This window comes from Musa acuminata, chromosome BXJ3-8, assembly GCF_036884655.1.
Source record: "Musa acuminata AAA Group cultivar baxijiao chromosome BXJ3-8, Cavendish_Baxijiao_AAA, whole genome shotgun sequence".
Classification (NCBI taxonomy): domain Eukaryota; kingdom Viridiplantae; phylum Streptophyta; class Magnoliopsida; order Zingiberales; family Musaceae; genus Musa; species Musa acuminata.
In genome coordinates, this window is record NC_088356.1 from 49,123,852 (window position 1) to 49,145,278 (window position 21,427).

At 37.4% G+C, this 21,427-nt stretch overlaps 2 protein-coding genes across 2 annotated transcripts; both read left to right on the forward strand.

Moving 5' to 3' along the window:
- The first annotated feature begins 559 nt into the window (after positions 1-559).
- LOC135644268 (uncharacterized) lies at positions 560-5,666 on the forward strand. The gene is made up of 5 exons (XM_065161738.1): positions 560-787; positions 2,326-2,553; positions 2,637-2,759; positions 3,468-3,686; positions 5,205-5,666. Exons 1-5 carry the CDS (start codon positions 560-562, stop codon positions 5,664-5,666), a joined length of 1,260 nt encoding a protein of 419 aa, XP_065017810.1.
- Positions 5,667-9,664: 3,998 nt separating this feature from the next.
- On the forward strand, positions 9,665-13,721 carry LOC135644269 (uncharacterized). Its single transcript, XM_065161739.1, has 5 exons — positions 9,665-10,041; positions 10,377-10,663; positions 10,747-10,869; positions 11,559-11,777; positions 13,296-13,721. Exons 2-5 carry the CDS (start codon positions 10,496-10,498, stop codon positions 13,719-13,721), a joined length of 936 nt encoding a protein of 311 aa, XP_065017811.1. The 5' UTR covers positions 9,665-10,041; positions 10,377-10,495.
- The last annotated feature ends 7,706 nt before the right edge of the window (positions 13,722-21,427 follow it).

A 21,427-nucleotide genomic window follows, 5' to 3' on the forward strand; every position in this document is an offset into this window, starting at 1 on the left:
GCAGAATCAACTCCAATCGCGTTCGTCGATTCACTGGCTATCAGTTCCACAATCTACGACAGTGCTCACATGCTTCGGTGATATATACAGGTTTTTAGTGTCATCACTGTATGTCATGGTTCTTTGCTTGGATTCATTGTCTTGTGCATTTTGTGCTGTAATGTCTAGAGGTTTCTGGTGTCATCATCATTGCAAGTTCTGCTTCTTTATGTGGATTCATTGTTCAGCTGCTACCTATCTCGATAGGCAGCTTTCTTCGTCAGTAATTATATATGGAGATGACTCTGGTGACACAACTGACCAAATAATCGTGAAATAGGAACAGAAATCTAATTTTGTTGGTGTTGTGTAGCATTAAAAGAACCTCAAATATAGAGAGAGATTGGTCGGAGAAGCAGTAGACGGATGTGGCTTTCCAAGTGTTCATCTGAACAGTAGTTCTACTTGTGTGTTGGTGGAGATAAAGCAGAGGCCAACAAAAAAGTATCAGACAGACATCCAACTCGTTTGTCTTGTCTCTGCCCCTCTGTTCGACCGAACAACTGTGCTCATCTAATTTATGGTACAAGCAGTGACTCCATTGCTGCAGCTTGTTTCAGAGAAAGTGAAACAAAGTGGGGAATCATCTGATCAAGAAGTCAAAGAACAGGCTGCATACTGTGCGCTGCCAATCTGGCTGGGTAAAAGGAGCTGTGACATGGTTAAAAGACATGCATGGTCTGAGAGCTCCGTGTATGGGACAGCGCAATGTGTGCAAGCTTTGGTTTTGTTGGACCCAAATTTGCTGGTGCTACAGAGGCCATGGTCTTCACCAACATTTAGAATGAATATTTGTCATAAATATATATATAATTAAAAGGTATTCAGGGATTTTATTTTTTGGTAATATCATCACATTATCGGATCTAGAATAATATAACCGGAGAATGAACATATTCACAATAAACGCAGCTTCTGAAATCAAAGACATGGCTTGAATGCTGCATAATGAGAAAGGAGACACAGAAGTAGGTTTTACTCATAAAAAGTCAACATTCTAATCCTGCATTTGCAGGAGAGTCCATGATTAGTCAATGGCCTTAGCATCATCCGAAATCCTATATGGTCATTGCAGCTTCTTGTATCACAAGGTGGAAATATTTCTCATCGAATCAATTTCTTATTCCAATTTGTTTTCTTTTTCTTTTGATTTTGTTTTTATAATATCCACAAAGGGTTATCTTGAATTTTACTATAGCTTGCTGGATATAAACTGAGAGTTGGTTGGATGAGAGGACTTATAATATAAACTAAATCAAGATGGTTTCGTCAGTGAGATTAAAGAGGAAGAATTATGTTATGTTATTATATATGGTGTTAATGATCCATTTCTGCCTAAGCAAATGTATGTGAATCACCTAGATATGCTCTTCTACAAGGCTTTTTCTTACCGTATTAGAAAATTTTAAATGATATAATATATTTTTTTATCAAAATATTTTAATAATTATATAATTAATTATATCGAAGTCAGATGACTCGTCACGATATAATATTATACCTCGCATACATCAGGTCATAATTAGATTATGTAGAATTTGTAATATCTCGACTCATCTTAGATATAAAATTAATATAATTTATAAAAATTAAATTTATTTATTTATTAATTTAAATTTTAAATTTTAAATAGTGATTTCAACTTAACAAAATTGACGAACCAATCAACTCAACCGAGATTAAATAGAGTTTATCTTTATTTAGAAATTGATTTTTATGACATGGAAACACAAAAATGACTATAAAAAATCCAAATAAGGTGATTTTTCTTTTGTTGTTGTTGTTGACATGACGTGTTGTATGAAACAGTCTTTGTGTATGCTTTCCACCCTTCTTTGATACGTATCTGTGCTAGGAAAACCGGAAGGTCGTTGAGTTGTTCTCGCTCACTCACGATGCTCACTTTTACTTGTCCAATTATAAAGCAGGTAATTGAACACGTTGGCCGGAAAGAGTAAGAGAGTTTTGTCATGACACCTCGTCGGCCTAGGATTACTTATCCTCTCCCGAGGCGTATGCTAAATCCCTTCCTCGGTTCATTCGATATTGGTGGGGCTTCGATCGGAGACCGGACTCGGAACGATCGGAGGTCGAATTTTAGGGCTTTTTGACCTTTTCCCCGGACCATCCAACTGAATCTTGAGTGGTTCTACGCGGGATTCATGGGTTTTCGGCGTCTATTTGGGTTTTTGATCCAACCAAATCAGTGAGTCCTTCGGATTGGAGCCCTGCGACGATTGATTCGTTCTGCGAACTAGGGCTTTTCTTGAGCCCTAATTGTTTAAGAGCTCGGAGCTCGTCATTGGGAGATCGATCCATCACTTTCTTATTTGTTCTGCAAGAGGGTTGAAGAAGTACGGACTCCATCTTCGATTTTCGCTGGCGCAGAAGACCTCGAAGCCAGCTCCTCCTCGCCCTCCCCCTCCTGCCTTCACTTTCGACGGCGACGACGACGAGGATGATATCGAGAGGGAAATCTCACGGCAGGCGTCCAAGAACAAGTCTCTCCGGAAGGTTTTTTAAAATCGTTTCCTTATTCCAGGTATTGATGAGTAAATTAACTTACGGGTTGATTGATTGATGGTGGAATTTGGTAGATCGAGGAGCAACACAAAAAGGCAATGGAAGAGGATCCCTCGGTCTTCGACTACGACGGGGTTTACGACGAGATGAAAGGGAAGATTGCGCGCCCCAAGGTTAAAGATCGAACGGAGAGAAAGGTACTTCACTTTTGCCTACGTTTGGATGAAAACATGATCCTTTTGATTACGCTGATTATCCCATGGAATTGCGTTTCGGTCTTATGTGAGACCTCTTTATGCTCTTCTTTTATGGTCATTTCGAATGATCAAATTGAAAGAAGTAATCTTTTAGATAAGACTATGGCGGTGATAATTGGGCTTCAAGAATATTTCTTAGAGGAAGAAAACCAGTAGATATGTACCCAAAGTTGGATACTCTACAAAACGAACTCACCTTATTACTCTTTTTGAAATTGGTTTTCCCTCTTGTGTTCAGGGTGGGGCAGGTGTGACGGTGATTATTAATCGTATCTTCTCCATTCCTTTCTTGAAATAAACATGGGATACCTTTTCCAGTTTTTTTTTCTTTTTCAAGTTAGTCGATCTCTCATACAAAGAGTATTGAATTATATTTTGGTTGAAATTCATATCAATAAAAGGATACAAAGTAAAGCTTTGTGGACTTTGTATGTTTGCTTTGGCACAATACTTAACATTTTAATTTTCAATTGTGCTTTGTTCAAGTATGATGTGAATTCAAAAATCCTAATTCGGTAGTTCTTTTTCGGCGGCATCCTTTTTGTATTAAACCTAAATTGTGGGAGAGGATCGACCTTGTTTTTTGAGTGCTTAACGATTAAGAATGCAAGTTAAAAATTTTATGTCTGTGTTTGATCTTGGTTGCAGTCAAAGTATATAGAAACACTTATGGAGAAAGCAAAACAACGTGAGGGGGAACATGAAATTGTATATGAGAGGAAGCTGCTGAAAGGGAGGAGCAAGGATGATCACCTTTTTGTGGATAAGGAAAAGTTTGTAATCGGTGCCTACAAGAAAAAGATAGCAGAACAAGAAAAATGGTTGGACGAAGAGAGGCTGCGCCAAATTCGTGAAGAAAGAGATGATGTAAGTGGCTCATATCTTTCTTTTTGCTGCTTTGCTTTATTTTTCTTGTTGCATATGTAATGTGATTTATGCAACCTTTTGTGCATAAAAAACATCCACTGTTCAACAAAATATGGTGTATTCAACAATTGATTTTGTTTTTCTCTGGTGGAAGAATAAAAGCTTAAAATCACTTCATTGTTGTAGAATAAGCTCATCAGCAATTGCCTTTTGTATGTTTATCTGGACTTTTTTGAGAAGCCAAAACTATGAGTTTGTCGGGGTCATGAAACATGGTAATACTTTTATTAGAACTTATCAATTTATTGTTTGAATGTGCTTCCAATTTGGAGTCATGTTGTACATACTTGTGTCATCTTCTTTTGTTAAATTTAAATCCTTTTGGTATTAACATCAGATAGAAATACTTTCGATAACTTTTGTAGATTTATAGTGATGAAAGTTATTAAGTGTATATTTCGCCTTCGGGAGTATTGCATTTGTGAGCATAATTATTGAATTTATCTATTAGCTAATTGATGAATTGTAATATTAGCTATCAAGTATTAGATGCTATTTGGTGTTGGCCACATGGAATGAGACCTTGGTAAAAGTATTGCATCCAAGGTTCACATCTTAGTCATCTATTAATATAAACTTGGTGGTAATTTTGATTTTTTCCATAAAAATTGAATTTATCTTATTTTGGTTTTTGTATTGATTTTAATTTTTCTATGACCTTATCCTATCATCATCTTTGTCCAATACTCCAACCATATTGTCCCAACCAATTATTGCATTATTATCCCCTTCTTGTTTACCAGTCTTGACCTTCATCTCGATTTTTAAAACCTTGATCAGATCAGAATTTGGACAGTTTTGGTTAGGGGTTTGATTCATACCCAGTTTAGTCAGATAGGCTATCAGATCACATCGTGTTAAGATATGTGACACTTGTAGTCTTATAAACTATAATCTTCCAATTATGAAGCACAGTGAGGTGTCTTGAGGGTTTGAGTGGATTTGACAATCTGGCTAACTTATGATCAGCATGGTTCATGTCTTTAACATCAGTTAGGGCAAGACTTAGGAGAGGACAAGACTTATGATGGTTCTCATGTTATTGTGAAACATGGAGCACCATAATTTTTTTACGCTTAGCCAGTAAGATTGGTCCTTCTGGTGACAATACGCATGTTTAATGTTCCGAAACTTAATGTGAATTTTCTTTTATGTTATCAACCATAGTGCAAGAAGATCCATTATGAGTGAAGGCTTCTAGTTATTGTATGTCGAATCCAATTCAAATGGCTGCTTTCAGCAATGATGCAATTCAAATTTGACTAGTATTTGAGTGATAAGTTGTTTTATGATGCAATTAAATGGGACTAGCAATTTCATTATTTCTCAGGAGTGATCACACTTCTCTTGGATGCTTTTACTTCTTTAGTTGGTTATCATGGTCATTAAATTTCATTATGAAGCTGCATTTTCTTTTCTTTAATCAGTTAATGTAATCGACATGACTGCTTCACGTAGGTAACCAAGAAGAGTGACTTGAGCGATTTTTACTTTGGGCTCGGTGAGAATGTAGCTTTTGGTGCTCAGTCAGAAGATACCACAAAACGGAAGGAAAAAAAGCCACCCAGAGGCACTTCAGCGGTACCTGAACATGGCCCTACTGAGAAGAATGGACAGACCGATTATACTCGGGATACAGAGAAAGATGATACCCAAGCCAAGACTTCTAGTAATACACAGAACAACTCTGAGCAAGCTTTAGAGTTAACAACATCAGGTGTTACTGTAAAAGATTACGATGATGGTGATAAATTGGCAGCTGTGGATCAATCAACTGAACGTTACACGAGAGGTGATGACGCATTGGCTTCAGCAAGAGAGCGTTTTTCTAACTCGAAAGAGAGCAAGACAGCAGTTGGAAAGCAATTGTTTCGTCTCTATTTAACACTTATATCTAGAGTTAAAATTGGCATTCTCTGATGTCATATATAGTAACCTCATCGTTTATTTAGATTTTGAGGAACTCAAGAAGTGCACCTCTTGGTAAGTTTGCTGTAAGCATTTCTCCAAAATAAGCAAAAGAAGCATCAAACGTTTCATGTTAGACGCGTATTTATACACATAAAAGTTGTTTGAAGTGACAAGTGGTCAGTCTATATATGATTATGAACAGAGAAGGATGTAGCCGAGGCTGGTGAAGTCGAAGTTGCTATTATCAAAATTGCACCAAGATAAAAGTGATGTAAACGCAAAAGTTGCAATAACATAGACCTCATTTGTAGCTTCTTCAGTTATTTGTATCAGTCTGAGCAGCAGTAAGATGAACATAGAAATTCAATTCTGTGAAGAATTCTATCTGGAGAAGTATTGCTTGTCTGGGGAAGTGGCAGAATTTTTTTTTTGTCACTGCAGATTGTTGTCCAATAATAAATAATAGAATTTAGGCCTTCTCCGATGGCAAATAGAGAACAAAATCACTTCTAAACAAACAACAAATTTTTGCAGGGAAATGATGAGCCACAGCTTCAACAATTTGAGAAATAAAAGAGAGAGAGGATTCTATTATTAGAGAATAAACAAACAAAAGCTTTAACTTTAGTTGGAGCCAAAAACAAAAGCTAAAGATGGAGGGGAAGAAATTATAATGTCACCTCAAAATGATTTCAGATGTTGTGGGGAGAAGCAACCGGAAAGATATCTCGTTCACATTCCAGCTTCATCCTTGGGGGTGTCATTAGAACCAGAGAGAGCGTGCAATAATATATAGTCAGACTACAGGAAGGTTGTCATAATCCTATAGCGAAAATGCCATTAAGATTCCTCCAAAATCTAATCTTCCAACCACCTTTGGTCTCCCCCCACTCATCATTCACCACCGATAAAATCTTGGTTCCAGACAAATCTCAAAAAGACTATAGACCGGAGAGGAGAAAAGACGGTCAATATTCTAGATTATGACTTCTACGAATGATACGTCCGATAAGATACAAGGATACGTCCGATATGATACAAGGATCCATTTGGCATCGTTTTAAATGGTCTATTTACCGAATCAGATCCGATTAGGATATTGGTCCATCTGGATCCATTAACAACTCTTATCGGGTTTAAGACCGAATTTGATCCGCGTCACAGAGGCTTTAACAATAACGGGTGTATTTCTTTAAGATTCGTGTCATTGTGGGATGCTTCATCCTTTTAATCGTTGTATGCTATTAAAATCCTAAAAAGAGCCGCTTGTGTAATTTTCTTTTTGTCTCGTCAATCTTCCCTTCTCTTCTATTAAAATAATCAAATACCGATATGTTAGATCTGATTGCCACCTAATGAATGATACGTCTGATACGATACAAGGATTCATTTGGCATCGTTTTAGATGGCCTATTTATCGGATCAGGTCCGATTAGGATATTGGTCCATCTGGATCCATTAACAACTCTTATCGGGTTTAAGACCGAATCCGATCCGCGTGACAGAGGCTTTAACAATAACGGGTGTATTTCTTTAAGATTCGTGTCAGTGTGGGATGCTTCATCCTTTTAAATGTTGTATGCTATCAAAATCCTAAAAAGAGCTGCTTGTGTAATTTTTTTTTTGTCTCGTCAATCTTCCCTTCTCTTCTATTAAAATAATCAAATACCAATATGTCAGATCCGATTGGCACCTAATAAATGATACGTCTGATACGATACAAGGATCCATTTGGCATCGTTTTATATTGTCTATTTACCGGATTAGGTCCGATTAGGATATTGGTCCATCTGGATCCATTAACAACTCTTATTGGGTTTAAGACCGAATTCGATCCTCTTGACAGAGGCTTTAACAATAACGGGTGTATTTTTTTAAGATTCGTGTCAGTGTGGGATGCTTCGTCCTTTTAATCGTTGTATGCTATCAAAATTCTAAAGAGAGCCGCTTGTGTAATTTTTTCTTTGTCTCGTCAATCTTCCCTTCTCTTCTATTAAAATAACCAAATATCAATATGCCAGATCCGATTGCCACCTAATTAATGATACGTCCGATACGATATAAGGATCCATTTGGCATCGTTTTAGATGGTCTATTTACCGGATTAGGTCCGATTATGATATTGGTCCATTTGGATCTATTAAGAACTATTATCGGGTTTAAGATCGAATCCGATCCGCGTGACAGAGGCTTTAACAATAATGAGTGTATTTCTTTTGATCATTCGAAATGACCATGAAAGAAGGGCATAAAGGGGTCTTGTTGAATCTCGTATTTTGATGATGAAACTACTTGATATATGTTTATGATTTAATCTGCGTTTTGAGTGACGCGGGATGCCTCGATCGGGATGAGACAATTAAAGCAGGAAAATCATGTTGTGCTGGAGGAACATGTCAGAAGATTGGACGTCGGGCCCGTGGATCGGTCGACGTATCGACAGAAGGCTTCGGGCCGTGGACTCGGGCATCGGACCAAGAAGAGTGGGTATTGTGCCAAAGATATCGGAGTTGCGAAGTCAACTGGCCGATTGGGCAATAGGCCGCAGGAAAGGACGATGCGCCGAAGAATCAGACGAAGCGTCGAGGGACCAATGACATGCCGGACAACTTGGTTAATTGCTTAGGATTAATTGTCTCGATCGAAGCTTTTATTTACATGTGCAGGATTAACTGCGATGAAAGTAAGACATGCAGCAGGAGTTGCGCCGGAGTCAAGACAATGATCACGTTGGGAGTTCGAGAGTTCGACGGAAGTTCAGACAGTCGTCGGAGGTTCTGTGGGAACAAATTCGAGAAGTCCATAAGCTTGCCAAAGAAGCTCGTCGGAACTCGCCAAGTGGATCGTCGCAAGTCCAGGAGTTTGCTGGAAGTCCGTAGGAGCATCACCGAGGGTTCATCGGATGATCGACAGAAGTTCGCCGGAAGCTCGCTAGAAGAAGCGATTGACGCACCGGAGCAAGCTGCAGAAATTATCTTAGGAATTATCGTAGTTAGCACAATGATTAAGTTGGAAATGGGAGGTGATCCCATTAACTTAATCTTGGGGCAATTGGGCCCCTAAAAAACCTAAATTGGGCCGAATGGATCAACCCATTCGGACCCTGATTGCTGTGGGAGGTGCAACCGCCCAAGCCAGGAGGTGGCACCGCTTGGCCTAAGTCTCCCAGCGAGACTAGGCGGTGCAACCGCCCCAGCCAGGAGGTGGCACCGCCTGGGCTCAGTCTCCAAGCGAGACTGGGCGGTGCAACCTCCCCTGACAGGAGGTGGCACCGCATGAGCTCAGTCTTCGAGCTCTGCCAGGCGGTGCAACCGCCTCAATCAGGAGGTGCAACCGTCTGAGCTCGGTCATCGAGCTCTGGCATAGTGGTGCAACCGCCCCTGACAAAGGTGGCACCGCCTAGAGGCTCAGTCTTCGAGCTCTACCAGGCGGTGCAACAGCCCTAGTCAGTTGTTGCAACCGCCTGATCCCGGAATTCCGGGAATTGACAGTTTTGAGCTCCTAATTAAAACAAACTTGAATCGATTTATACTAAGATCCACACTTCACCCGATTTCTAATTCTAATATAGAAGGATTTGCTCTATCACTTAGCTCTCACCTGCGGCGGTATTGTGTAGACCAACTACCCTCCACTAATCTAGCTTGATTCGGCCAACTCATCGCTAGACTTAACTTCAACTCCAAAAACCTTAAAAAAAGAAAATCTTAATTATCTTCTTCGCTTTATGTTATATAATCCTTTTAATATTCAAAAATGATATTTTCTAGAAAAGACTCATAAAATCTAGAAAAACCTGGTACAAAAATATATTAACACAAGCACAATCCTGTATGGTCCATCAGAGATCTAATGCCTATCTACATCGGTGATAATTAATTAAGTGTCAAGCAATGATCATTTATCAATAATATATTCTATTATGTTTGCTGTCTTCCAATAAAATATACAATGTCAAGTTATATATGATTCATGTGTATATAAATATAAATATATATTTGGTAAAGGCTTTAAACAGGTCAATATGGCTGGCGTTGATGCAATTAATTCTTGTGGAGTCTGAGAGTACACAGCTCCGCCTGTGTAGGATATCTGAGCAGAAACGATTACAGACTAGGAGGATCCGTCCAAAGGTTTCGAGACTCGCAGCGATTGAGAAGATAGGGAGGACCTGAGCGAAATCAAACCCAGAGGGCCTCGATAAATTGACGTCGTCTCGCGATCTGAGATCTCCGCCGCACATATCCTCGATCCCTCCGCCGTCACTCCTTTCGCGTCCTCTTCCTTACACCCATCCATATCAAGAGCCCCTCCGAGCCCTAATCCCCCTACTGATCTGATATTGGGCTTTTCTTCTCCGCTTTTTGCTGCTGCTGCCTACGAGGTGCGCACTTCTGTTACGGTCGCTTTGCTACCTTCTCGATAAAATTTGTTTCAAGAAGAGAACACCGATCCGATCACATGAACCATTGTGGTTTTGATGTGGCCTTTTTTTCTCCCACGATCATGTGTGCTTGGTGGTGGTCTAGATGGATTTCGGATTGATGTCTTTTCTCTTCTCTCCGAAAAGGATGACAGAAAGTGTTATTCCCTGTGAAAGGGAATGGCGAGATTTTGTACGGAAAGAACTTCCAGAAGTTCATATATGTTGCTTTGTGGATTTCTTTTTTCTTTCGTGTTTTGATGATTTTAGTCCGTGAATTTATAATGTTTGTATAGGATGTTTCTGTTTATGAATATGTGCAGAATACAATCCTCATAAAGGAGCTCGGAGCTGGTCATTGGGACCTCGAATAGGAGTGAGGAAGGGGAGGAAGAAGAGCCGGTGAGCGCGAGGGATGAAGAATTACGGACTCCGGCTTCGATTTCCGCTGGTGCAGAAGACCTCGAAGCCGGCTCCTCCTCGCCCTTCCCTTCCTGCCTTCGCTTTCGGCGGCGGCGACGACGAGGATGACATCGAGAGGGAAATCTCACGGCAGGCGTCCAAGAACAAGTCTCTCCGGAAGGTTTTTTAAAATGGTTTCCTTATTCCTGGTATTGATGAGTAAATTAACTTACGGGTTGATTGATTGATGGTGGAATTTGGTAGATCGAGGAGCAGCACAAAAAGGCAATGGAAGAGGATCCCTCGGTCTTCGACTACGACGGGGTTTACGACGAGATGAAAGGGAAGATTGCGCGCCCCAAGGTTCAGAATCGAACGGAGAGAAAGGTACTTCACTTTTGCCTACGTTTGGATGAAAACATGATCCTTTTGATTACGCTGATGATCGCATGGAATTACGTTTCAGTCTTATGTGAGACCTCTTTATTCCCTTCTTTCATGGTCATTTCGAATGATCAAATTGAAAGAAGTGATTTTTTAGATGAGACTATGACGATGATAATTGGGCTCCAAGAATATTTCTTAGATATGTACCCAAAGACGGATACTCTACAAAACGAACTCACCTTATTACTCTTTTTGAAATTGGTTTTCCCTCGTGTTCAGGGTGGGGCAGGTGTGACGGTGATTATTTATCGTATCTTCTCCATTCCTTTCTTGAAATAAACATGGGATACCTTTTCCAATTTTTTTTTCTTTTTCAAGTTAGTCGATCTCTCGTACAAAGAGTATTGAATTATATTTTGGTTGAAATTCAGATCAATAATAGGATACAAAGTAAAGCTTTGTGGACTTTGTATGTTTGCTTTGGCACAATAATTAGCATTTTAATTTTCAATTGTGCTTTGTTCAAGTATGATGTGAATTCAAAAATCCTAATTCGGCAGTTCTTTTTCGGCGGCATCCTTTTTGTGTTAAACCTAAATTGTGGGAGAGGATCGACCTTATTTTTTGAGTGCTTAACGATTAAGAATGCAAGTTAAAAATTTTATGTCTGTGTTTGATCTTGGTTGCAGTCAAAGTATATAGAAACACTTATGGAGAAAGCAAAACAACGTGAGCGGGAACATGGAATTGTATATGAGAGGAAGCTGCTGAAAGAGAGGAGCAAGGATGATCACCTTTTTGCAGATAAGGAAAAGTTTGTAACCGGTGCCTACAAGAAAAAGCTAGCAGAACAAGCTAAATGGTTGGACGAAGAGAGGCTGCGCCAAATTCGTGAAGAAAGAGATGATGTAAGTGGCTCATATCTTTCTTTTTGCTGCTTTGCTTTATTTTTCTTGTTGCATATGTAATGTGATTTATGCAACCTTTTGTGCATAAAAAACATCCACTGTTCAACAAAATGTGGTGTATTCGACAATTGATTTTGTTTTTCTTTGGTGGAAGAATAAAAGCTTAAAATCACTTCATTGTTGTAGAATCAGCTCATCAGCAATTGCCTTTTGTATGTTTATCTGGACTTTTTTAAGAAGTCAAAACCATGAGTTTGTCGGGGTCATGAAACATGGTAATACTTTTATTAGAACTTATCAATTTATTGTTTGAATGTGCTTCCAATTTGGAGTCATGTTGTACATACTTGTGTCATCTTCTTTTGTTAAATTTAAATCCTTTTGGTATTAACATCAGATAGAAATACTTTCGATAACTTTTGTAGATTTATAGTGATGAAAGTTATTAAGTGTATATTTCGCCTTCGGGAGTATTGCATTTGTGAGCATAATTATTGAATTTATCTATTAGCTAATTTATGAATTGTAATATTAGCTATCAAGTATTAGATGCTATTTGGTGTTGGCCACATGGAATGAGACCTTGGTAAAATTATTGTATCCAAGGTTCACATCTTAGTCATCTATTAATATAAGCTTGGTGGTAATTTTGATTTTTTCCATAAAAATTGAATTTATCTGATTTTGGTTTTTGTATTGATTTTAATTTTTCTGTGACCTTATCCTATCATCATCTTTGTCCAATACTCCAACCATATTGTCCCAACCAATTGTTGCATTATTATCCCCTTCTTGTTTACCAGTCTTGACCTTCATCTCGATTTTTAAAACCTTGATCAGATCAGAATTTGGACAGTTTTGGTTAGGGGTTTGATTCATACCCAGTTTAGTCAGATAGGCTATCAGATCATATCGTGTTAAGATATGTGACACTTGTAGTCTTATAAACTATAATCTTCCAATTATGAAGCACAGTGAGGTGTCTTGAGGGTTTGAGTGGATTTGACAACCTGGCTAACTTATGATCAGCATGGTTCATGTCTTTAACATCAGTTAGGGCAAGACTTAGGAGAGGACAAGACTTATGATGGTTCTCATGTTATTGTGAAACATGGAGCACCATAATTTTTTTACGCTTAGCCAGTAAGATTGGTCCTTCTGGTGACAATACGCATGTTTAATGTTCCGAAACTTAATGTGAATTTTCTTTTATGTTATCAACCATAGTGCAAGAAGATCCATTATGAGTGAAGGCTTCTAGTTATTGTATGTCGAATCCAATTCAAATGGCTGCTTTCAGCAATGATGCAATTTAAATTTGACTAGTATTTGAGTGATAAGTTGTTTTATGTTGCAATTAAGTGGGACTAGGAATTTCATTATTTCTCAGGAGTGATCACACTTCTCTTCGATGCTTTTACTTTTTTAGTTGGTTATCTTGGTCATTAAATTTCATTATGCAGCACCCATTTCTTTTCTTTAATCAGTTAATGTAACCGACATGACTGCTTCATGTAGGTAACCAAGAAGAGTGACTTGAGCGATTTTTACTTTGGGCTCGGTGAGAATGTAGCTTTTGGTGCTCAATCAGAAGATGCCACAAAACGGAAGGAACAAAAGCCACCCGGAGGCACTTCAGCGGTACCTGAACATGGCCCTACTGAGAAGAATGCACAGACAGATTATACTCGGGATATAGAGAAAGTTGATACTCAAGCCAAGACTTCTAGTCATACACAGAACAACTCTGAGCAAGCTGCAGAGTTAACAACATCATATGTAACTGTAAAAGGTTACGATGATGGTGATAAATTGGCAGCTGTGGATCAATCAACTGAACGTTACACGAGAGGTGATGACGCATTGGCTTCAGCAAGAGAGCGTTTTCTAACTCGAAAGAGAGCAAGACAGCAGTTGGAAAGCAGTTGTTTCGTCTCTATTTAGCACTTATATCTGGAGTTAAAATTGGTATTCTCTGATGCCATTTATAGTAACCTCATCGGTTATTTAGTTTTTGAGGAACTCAAGAAGTGCACCTCTTGGTAAGTTTGCTGTAAGCATTTCTCCAAAATAAGCAAAAGAAGCATCAAACGTTTCATGTTAGACGCTTATTTATACACATAAAAGTTGTTTGAAGTGACAGTGGTCAGTCTATATATGATTATGAACAGCTACAGTCTAGCCATTTCTGACTACCTGGGAGCTGATATGTCATGAAGCCCATCAGTACAAGCAGACCTTAATAACCTTCAAGTTGGAATTGATCTTCATGGTGCTGAGGTATATGCATGGCTTGTTAACAGAAATCCTGTTCTTCAGATTAAATTCTTCTTCTGCTAGTTAATCTCTTGAAGATAATCTTTCTGTTCTTTCATATAATCCTGTTACAAATATAAATCTGCTATTTTTTTTCTTTTTTGTCTGTTTTTAGGGGTTTCCTGGTGTTGATGATTCAATATATGGATCTCTTGGAGATATAGGTTTGTATTATTTGCTGCAGTTTTTGTTGTTTTCTTTACAAATTATCATTTTTCAGGAGTTAACTTTGATTAGTGCTAGTAATTCACTTCTATTTTTGTTTTCCCCCCACAAAATTAGTCTTTTCTTAGCAGTTAGCTTTTTATTTTTGCAATCATTTGAATTTTGAAAGTTCTTTAACATATTAAAATTCAAGTTATTACTACTGTTGGATGTTCATGAGATTTTTCTTTTCATGAAATAGAAGGCAAAGCCATTTAAATTTAGTAGATAAGATTAGAGCTAAAATTTTGGTACAACACAAAAGATAGGGAAAAAACTTGGAATGAGTAGTAGTCCCCTACTCTGTCTTCCTTCATCTCAGTTCCAGTGCTTAGTGGGACTTGGGGCTAGATTCCACTTTCAAATCCAAATATGAAAGTGCCAGGTGGTGAAATTGTATCTTGAGCCTTGCCTAATCCATCTAGCAATCCTGGTTGACCTTGGAACACCTCAAATGCCTGCCATGCATATTAATCTTCCCACCATCCGAGTGAAAGTAAGCCTTGTCACATGCATCTTGTAGTGACACACAGCAGCACGAAGCTGTCCAAATGGCCAATCATGTAGGATATTCATGATTGGAGCTGAAACCCACCTTGGCTTAGCCAGTTACATAGTGGATGCGGGCAGTTCAACTGGAGAGTCTTGCTAAGGTTGAGTTCAAGTTCAGTTTCCTTCGCAATAGTCCTTTAGTACATGTACATAAACAACCTATATGTTAACTAAATACATGCAAGACTAACACGAGTGCAACTAAGTGCTGTCAAATTCTGGTTCACTATCTGTGTACAGTGTGTATTAGTAGGAATCAATTGTGAGGTTGGGTCATGGCATTACAGTGAGGTTGCTCTTTTCACAACCAGGTGACCAAGTTTCATGAACATAGCAGCTTGAGGGGTCCCTAGACCCAACCTCAGTATAGAGTCTCGTATACTAGGCATTTTTCAAAATTCTTGTCATTTGAAAACCTATGTCAAATTTTGTAAAGATAAGCCATGCCAAAAACATGTCCAAGTATGTTCACCTCATAACACTAGGTATGCCAGATCATCTGAATTGGGTTAGGCTGAATTTGCATATTGGCACAAATATTTCCAAGCTCAATTCGTAATGGTTTCGAAATACTTGTTACGGTAATAAGCTGGTGAAAATGGAGTGTATTTACTGTTGTACTTAATTTTTTATTCTCTCTTTTTGTTTGAGGATTCATCTGATGTGTGGTTGTATTCATTGTAAATTGCTTTACATGAATGATTAAGTTTGGATATTGAAGCATATTAGATAGTTTTCCAAGTTTGTTTTAAGTGTTTGCTACACAACATTTTGTTTTATAATTTTAACAATATTTTTCACTTGTAGGATTCATGGAGGTCTGGGACCATCCAACACAAGATTATGAGAAGTTCTTTTGAACCTTTAACTGTGTTGTGGCAATTGAAGTAAGGCTGCTTATTACTTATCCTCCAGCCAGTATCTGGATTTCAAACATCTAGGATTTTAGACAATAAATAGCACATTGATATATCAACTATCAGTTGCTGTGTCCAGTATCTAAACCACATGTCACAAAGTTGTGTTCTGCTTTTGTTGTCTGCTGCTTTAAATTCCTGCCATTAACTTTGTCCTTACCTTGTGAGAATGGTTGTTTTGTACCTTGTTCAGTAACTTCTGTTTGCCTGTTTGAGGAGAGGCTTCCATCTAATTCCATAGTCTATTGTTTGATGATGAAGGTTAACATTGATTAACTTAATTGTGCTCTATGTAGCTAATATTGCTGAAGTATCATTATCAGTTAATGTTTTATCTCATTATATTTCCAGATGTTCTCTTTCCCACTAATCTTATGTTTAGTGCTAGATTGGCTTGCAGTTGGTAGATCCTTGTAACACATCTAAGTTCGATTTCTAGTATATTTTATCAAGATAAATTAGAAATTCTAGAGGTTGCCTCTTGGCTTTCCAGGGAAAGGAAGTGAGAATGAGAACACGTAAGTATGCAACTTTTGTAAAGAAGTGGACTACTAGTGTTCAAAGAATTGGCATGTGAAATCATATAATGAAGAGTGAATGAAACTTTTTATTGCTGTTAGAAAGGTCCATGAAATTTGAACCAAGTCTTTTACTGGATTGAATGCTCAAGGATATAAAAATTTGTGTTGCATTAGGTTGGTCAAATTGGACAATGTGTAATAAAAACATCAGATTTGTGATAAAAATAATTAAAATATTAAAGGAACCTAAATTTGGGGAAAAATTAAAATTAAAAATAAAAAAATACTTAAAGCTTGTTATTTTCCTCAACTTTTGAAACTACAACAGAAAGTTAAAGAAAAACTACTCAATTTTCTAGATAAAATCCCCTAAATGTTCAATTTATGAATTTTGAATTTCACCAAAATTTCTAACTTTCTATTTTCATCTTTGATTACTTGTGAAAAGAAACTCTAATAGTCTAGCTCTGGCTAATCATGTATCATATATGAAAACATCAGACAAAGATCATCAGGAGCTACTTATTGTCATATATAAAATTTATGCCTAAAGATTACTAAAATGTAGTTTTTTTATGACATTACTGAAATCTAGCCTTCTGAAGATGATTATATTTTTCTAAATCTGCTTTCATTGTGTACCATGACATATACAAAAATCCTTGATGTTGACATGGTGATCGGTAGTACATGCATGTTTTTTTATTGTGTTCTTAACCCTGTTTTATTTGCTTTTTTCTCTTTAAAATAAGAATAACTGAGTTCCTCCTCCATTTTTGGCAACCATATGGAGAGGTGAATCTCTTATAAATAATGTCACCGTCCACGTTCATTGAAGAAGCCATCTAACAATTAACATCTGAAGTGTCAATGAGTTGTTCCCATATTGTGCTAAACTTCTCGAGCTGATTGGACCAATTCAGGATAAAACCAATGATCCTGTAATCAATTTTCTGAACTAGTGTAAGGGTTCACCAGAGGTTTTATTTTGTGCCAACTAAATTGCCCAGATCCATAAAGGATTGGGACCAACTTAAGGACACATACATGGTAACAAAGCAACAGGATGATAGCAGAAGAAAGGGTAAGAGAACGTTATTCGGACAGAGTAGAAGAATTTGATGTGGTAGACATTTCTTTTTTGGTATGATGGATAATTATGGCTAAGGTTTGGTAAATTGTCGAAGAGGATTGATTAATTGAAGCCGACACCGATAAGATTCATGAGCTGGCAACAAGAACATTTATATTCCATGAAGAGCTGTCGGTTGCTAAACACATGGTTCGGCTGAAGGAAGAGGTCTAGGATCACACATTTGACCATTGTTCTTAGTTGCGTACCACGTTGCTTTAGAAATTGAAGCAGAACTTAGATGTTTCACAAGATCAACTGTTATATGTTTCTACAATGGAAAATCAGACATGGTGCATAATTAACCTGAAAAGCAAATAGTTCTTGCAGAGGACATTCCTACATCTATTGAGCGTGGATGTTGCCTATGCAATCTACTTAGAAAGGATTGATAGTATTTGAAGGCAAAGATAGAGAAGCTTGGCTTACCAGGCTGTTTGCTCTTAGCATTACTCAATAGCCAAAGGTGAAATAGTTTTCTTTGGGAAATAGACTTGGATTGGATGTGGGTTCATAGTTTTTATGAACTCAATGGTAGTGGTTGATTTAATCAATTCAAGGGTAGTGATTTAGAACAACCTACAGGGTGGTAGGCTTAAGAATTTGAGGAGTTGATGGAAGGTATAAAAAGGGGGAGGATTCAATTTAACATACTTAATTCACAAAAATTTCAGTCGAAACAATGAAAGAACAAGTAATGTAAATTCTAACACATACCAGTTATGAGGAGGAAGAAGATACTTTATCACCCTTCTTGACCAGCTTTATTTTGATTTGAGCTTGGTTCAAGAGACCTATTGATAGTTTTTCATTTGGAACCAAACTCTTACAAAATGCAACCTGCAGGCTTTTTTGGGTGCCTACTATAGGCTGATTAGTGATTTTTCTCCCTTTCTTTTCAGAATTCTAATTAACAAAAGTGTCTGAATTGCATGTAATTTTGTTTTAAGGAGTATCCGTTCCTTAGATAAAATATAAATTTAAAATGCAAAAAAATAATGTTGGGTTTTCTTAGCATGTTCTTTATGTTCATCTATTTCCTAATTTTTCTATTTTTCCTTCTTATTTGTCACAAGACCCTGCATTTGTTTTCTTTTTATAATTTTAATGTGACTTAATACAACAAAATTACTCAACCCATCTTTCTCTCCTCCCTGCCCCTACTTTTATCTGCTGGTGAGCAATTCAGCAGTTGGATCTGTTGTATTTCATCACAGCAGCGAGACAAATTACCTCATCTGAAAGCCTGCTGTTGTCAGACTTCTTGTCATGATGGTCATTGTGCCATCAAGCATTCTTCTTCAAAGCCATCAAAAGACAATTACATTGTATAGCAGGTATGACATGAGAAAAGGTGAGATTAGATGAATCAGGACTTGAAACTTGATTTTTGATAATAGTTGTCTGTAAAGCTTATGTATAAACATGATTGTTATGCTTTAATTGTTGTTGCTTTGGTTGGAATTTTCACCTGAAATTAGTGGAGGTTAATCATGAAACTGCTTCCCCCCATTAACAAACTTCATATCATAAAATAACTTGCGATGCTGCCAATAGTGGCAAGCGATCTGTGAACATAGAATAAGCTATCTTGTTTTGTAATTTTTGGAAATTGAAGAAAAAGTGGACTTGTTTCTTTACAATATTGTTCTTAGTGTCATCTCTGTATTATATTTGGTCTTTAGTTGCAAAATAATCTAGAGGATCATCTTCACTGCAAGTATGTCATGTACATTAGCGAGAATATAGGTGTAATCTATGTTTTGCTGTAAACGGGAGCATCTGAATTCATAATAACCGTAGACTTTCTTGCTTGCTAGAATGGTTAAAATATGACTTGTTTATTCTCATTTTGAGCAAAATAAAGGTTCCGTGTCAAGAATATAATTGTCATCTTTTGCATATTCATAGGTTTTGTTGGTCAATTCTTGAAGGAATCTTCCATTAGAGATATTGTGAGCTATTGGTAGTTAGTTCTTGACATTTTAAAATTTTTTTATCAGGACCGTTTGCAGTAAAAGAGTTTGATATAATAAAGTGAAACTGCTTCCAAGTTATTGAGGTCTACTAAAGTTTTGGCTTTTGGAAGTTCAGATGCTAATTGTTTCTTGTAGGAGTTATGTGATATTATTGCACTCCTCTAAGTAATATTTCATGCACTTAAACCATGGTACTGTTTCTCGGGATACCTCAGAACAAACTTGAGCACCTCCGGATGATACATTGTGAACTAAAACATCGATCTTGATAAATTTAAATGCTTCAATTTTTTCTTGTACAATACTTACCATCTCAACTGGTTCTATTGCTTTGTCATTGACCTAACTTAACCCCTGCAACTCGTAAGTGTATTTCCTTTATTCCACTTTAGTTTCTATTAACCATTACACTTTCATTGATTTATTTCATTTCTGTCATGCTTGTCTTGTTTGATAAGACTTGTCTTTACTCTTATACATTTACCAAATATATCATTAAACAGCAGCATTCTTAATGACAAAAACATCAGAAGCAAATTTTCAATTAAGAATCCAAAAGCTTCTTATGTTGGTAATGTGGATAGGGAGAGGGGATGGGTGAAAGGAGGGGATTGAACAACTGGCATTAGTTAAATTTAGGACAGTAATGGCCTGTTGGTTGATAAGTAAAAAATCAATTCTTATTCTTGGACTTTGCTTCTGGAAAGATTTTAATGTTTCACTTCTTGATGGGTTTGACATTGGAGTTTGGCTTGGTGTGGATGTGTCATAGTATAACATAATGTGCTTCATTTTCTGCCAGTGCTACTTGCTGTTTAAAAAAGCATCACAATGATGTTGGGTAAACATTTCCTCGGAGATGTCATTTTACATGGAAAATACATCCAAGATCCACAATATCTTTCTTATGAAAGTGAAGCATGAACCGGGAAATAGCAATTCAGCTTATAATTTAAGTTTGATGATCTTGGGATTTTATTTTTGAGCAAAGGTGCAGCTTAGCTTGGTTTGTAACTCTTTGCTATCACTCCTCTTTTATGCTTTTGCAGCTATCCTTTGGTGCCAGTTTGTTGGGTTTCTTTTGGGATTTCATGGTTGGTCTAATACTGGTGAAGAAAATTTCTTTTGGATTGGTGTTGATGGTTGAGTGCCCGATCATCTTCTTTCGGATATGGTTGGTGTTTGTCCATTTAGGTATCCTGATGCTTTGACTCATCCCCATTTTACCTTCTAGGAAGCCACTACAGCTTATGTTTCACATTGTGGACCAATTCTTGCTCAACTTGGCCATCGGAAACATGCATAGGTCTTGTGTAATCTTGATTGTGTTTCCTCATCATCTGTTCTTGGACGTAATTTGACCAATTATAGCCTATTGTTAATTCATCACTTGGGCCGGGCCATCTATAAGTGTTTTTTTTGTTTGTTAAAGCAAATTTTGGTGTGTAATGTGTAGTAGGGGAGGACGTGTGTCCAACTTTCAATTAGGTCGTAAGCCTCAGTAGGGAGTCTTGAGTTCAATCGGATTGGATTTTCTATAATTGTATTGAGCGTGTCTCCCCAATTCTCAGGGGATTCTGAAGATTCAGAATATTCAACTATTAGGTATAGGTTGTGAGAGATTAGATGATGCATCATATAATGATTTATCGAAACAATTAAGTTAATCTTTGATTCATAAGATCGATCGATCGATCGATCGAAACGTCCGAATGTTATATTAATCTGATAAATTATTTTGACGCATTTGTTGAGATGGGGTGGCTAATTCTCAGACCAAATTGAATTTGTTTTTCTAACTCCGGTACGTTTTTGATTGGGGAACCGGTGCAAAGAAACGAATTAGATTATTTATCCAGGACCAAGATTTAATCCAAGGAAAAATCATCGCGACACAATCAATCAATCAATCCTAATTAAACCTAACTTCAATCGATTTATACTAAGATCCACACTTCACCCGATTTCTAATTCTATATGGAAGGATTTGCTCTATCACTTGGCTCTCACCTGTGGTATTGTGCAGACC

Bases quoted from the DNA above. Each gene is read 5' to 3' on its own strand.
- LOC135644269 (XM_065161739.1), top strand. From the start codon at position 10,496: ATGAAGAATTACGGACTCCGGCTTCGATTTCCGCTGGTGCAGAAGACC. The intron at 10,664-10,746 runs GTTTTTTAAAAT...GGAATTTGGTAG, and splicing joins AGAACAAGTCTCTCCGGAAG to ATCGAGGAGCAGCACAAAAA. The intron at 11,778-13,295 runs GTAAGTGGCTCA...TGCTTCATGTAG, and splicing joins TTCGTGAAGAAAGAGATGAT to GTAACCAAGAAGAGTGACTT.
- LOC135644268 (XM_065161738.1), top strand. From the start codon at position 560: ATGGTACAAGCAGTGACTCCATTGCTGCAGCTTGTTTCAGAGAAAGTG. The intron at 788-2,325 runs GTGCTACAGAGG...TAATTGTTTAAG, and splicing joins TGTTGGACCCAAATTTGCTG to AGCTCGGAGCTCGTCATTGG. The intron at 3,687-5,204 runs GTAAGTGGCTCA...TGCTTCACGTAG, and splicing joins TTCGTGAAGAAAGAGATGAT to GTAACCAAGAAGAGTGACTT.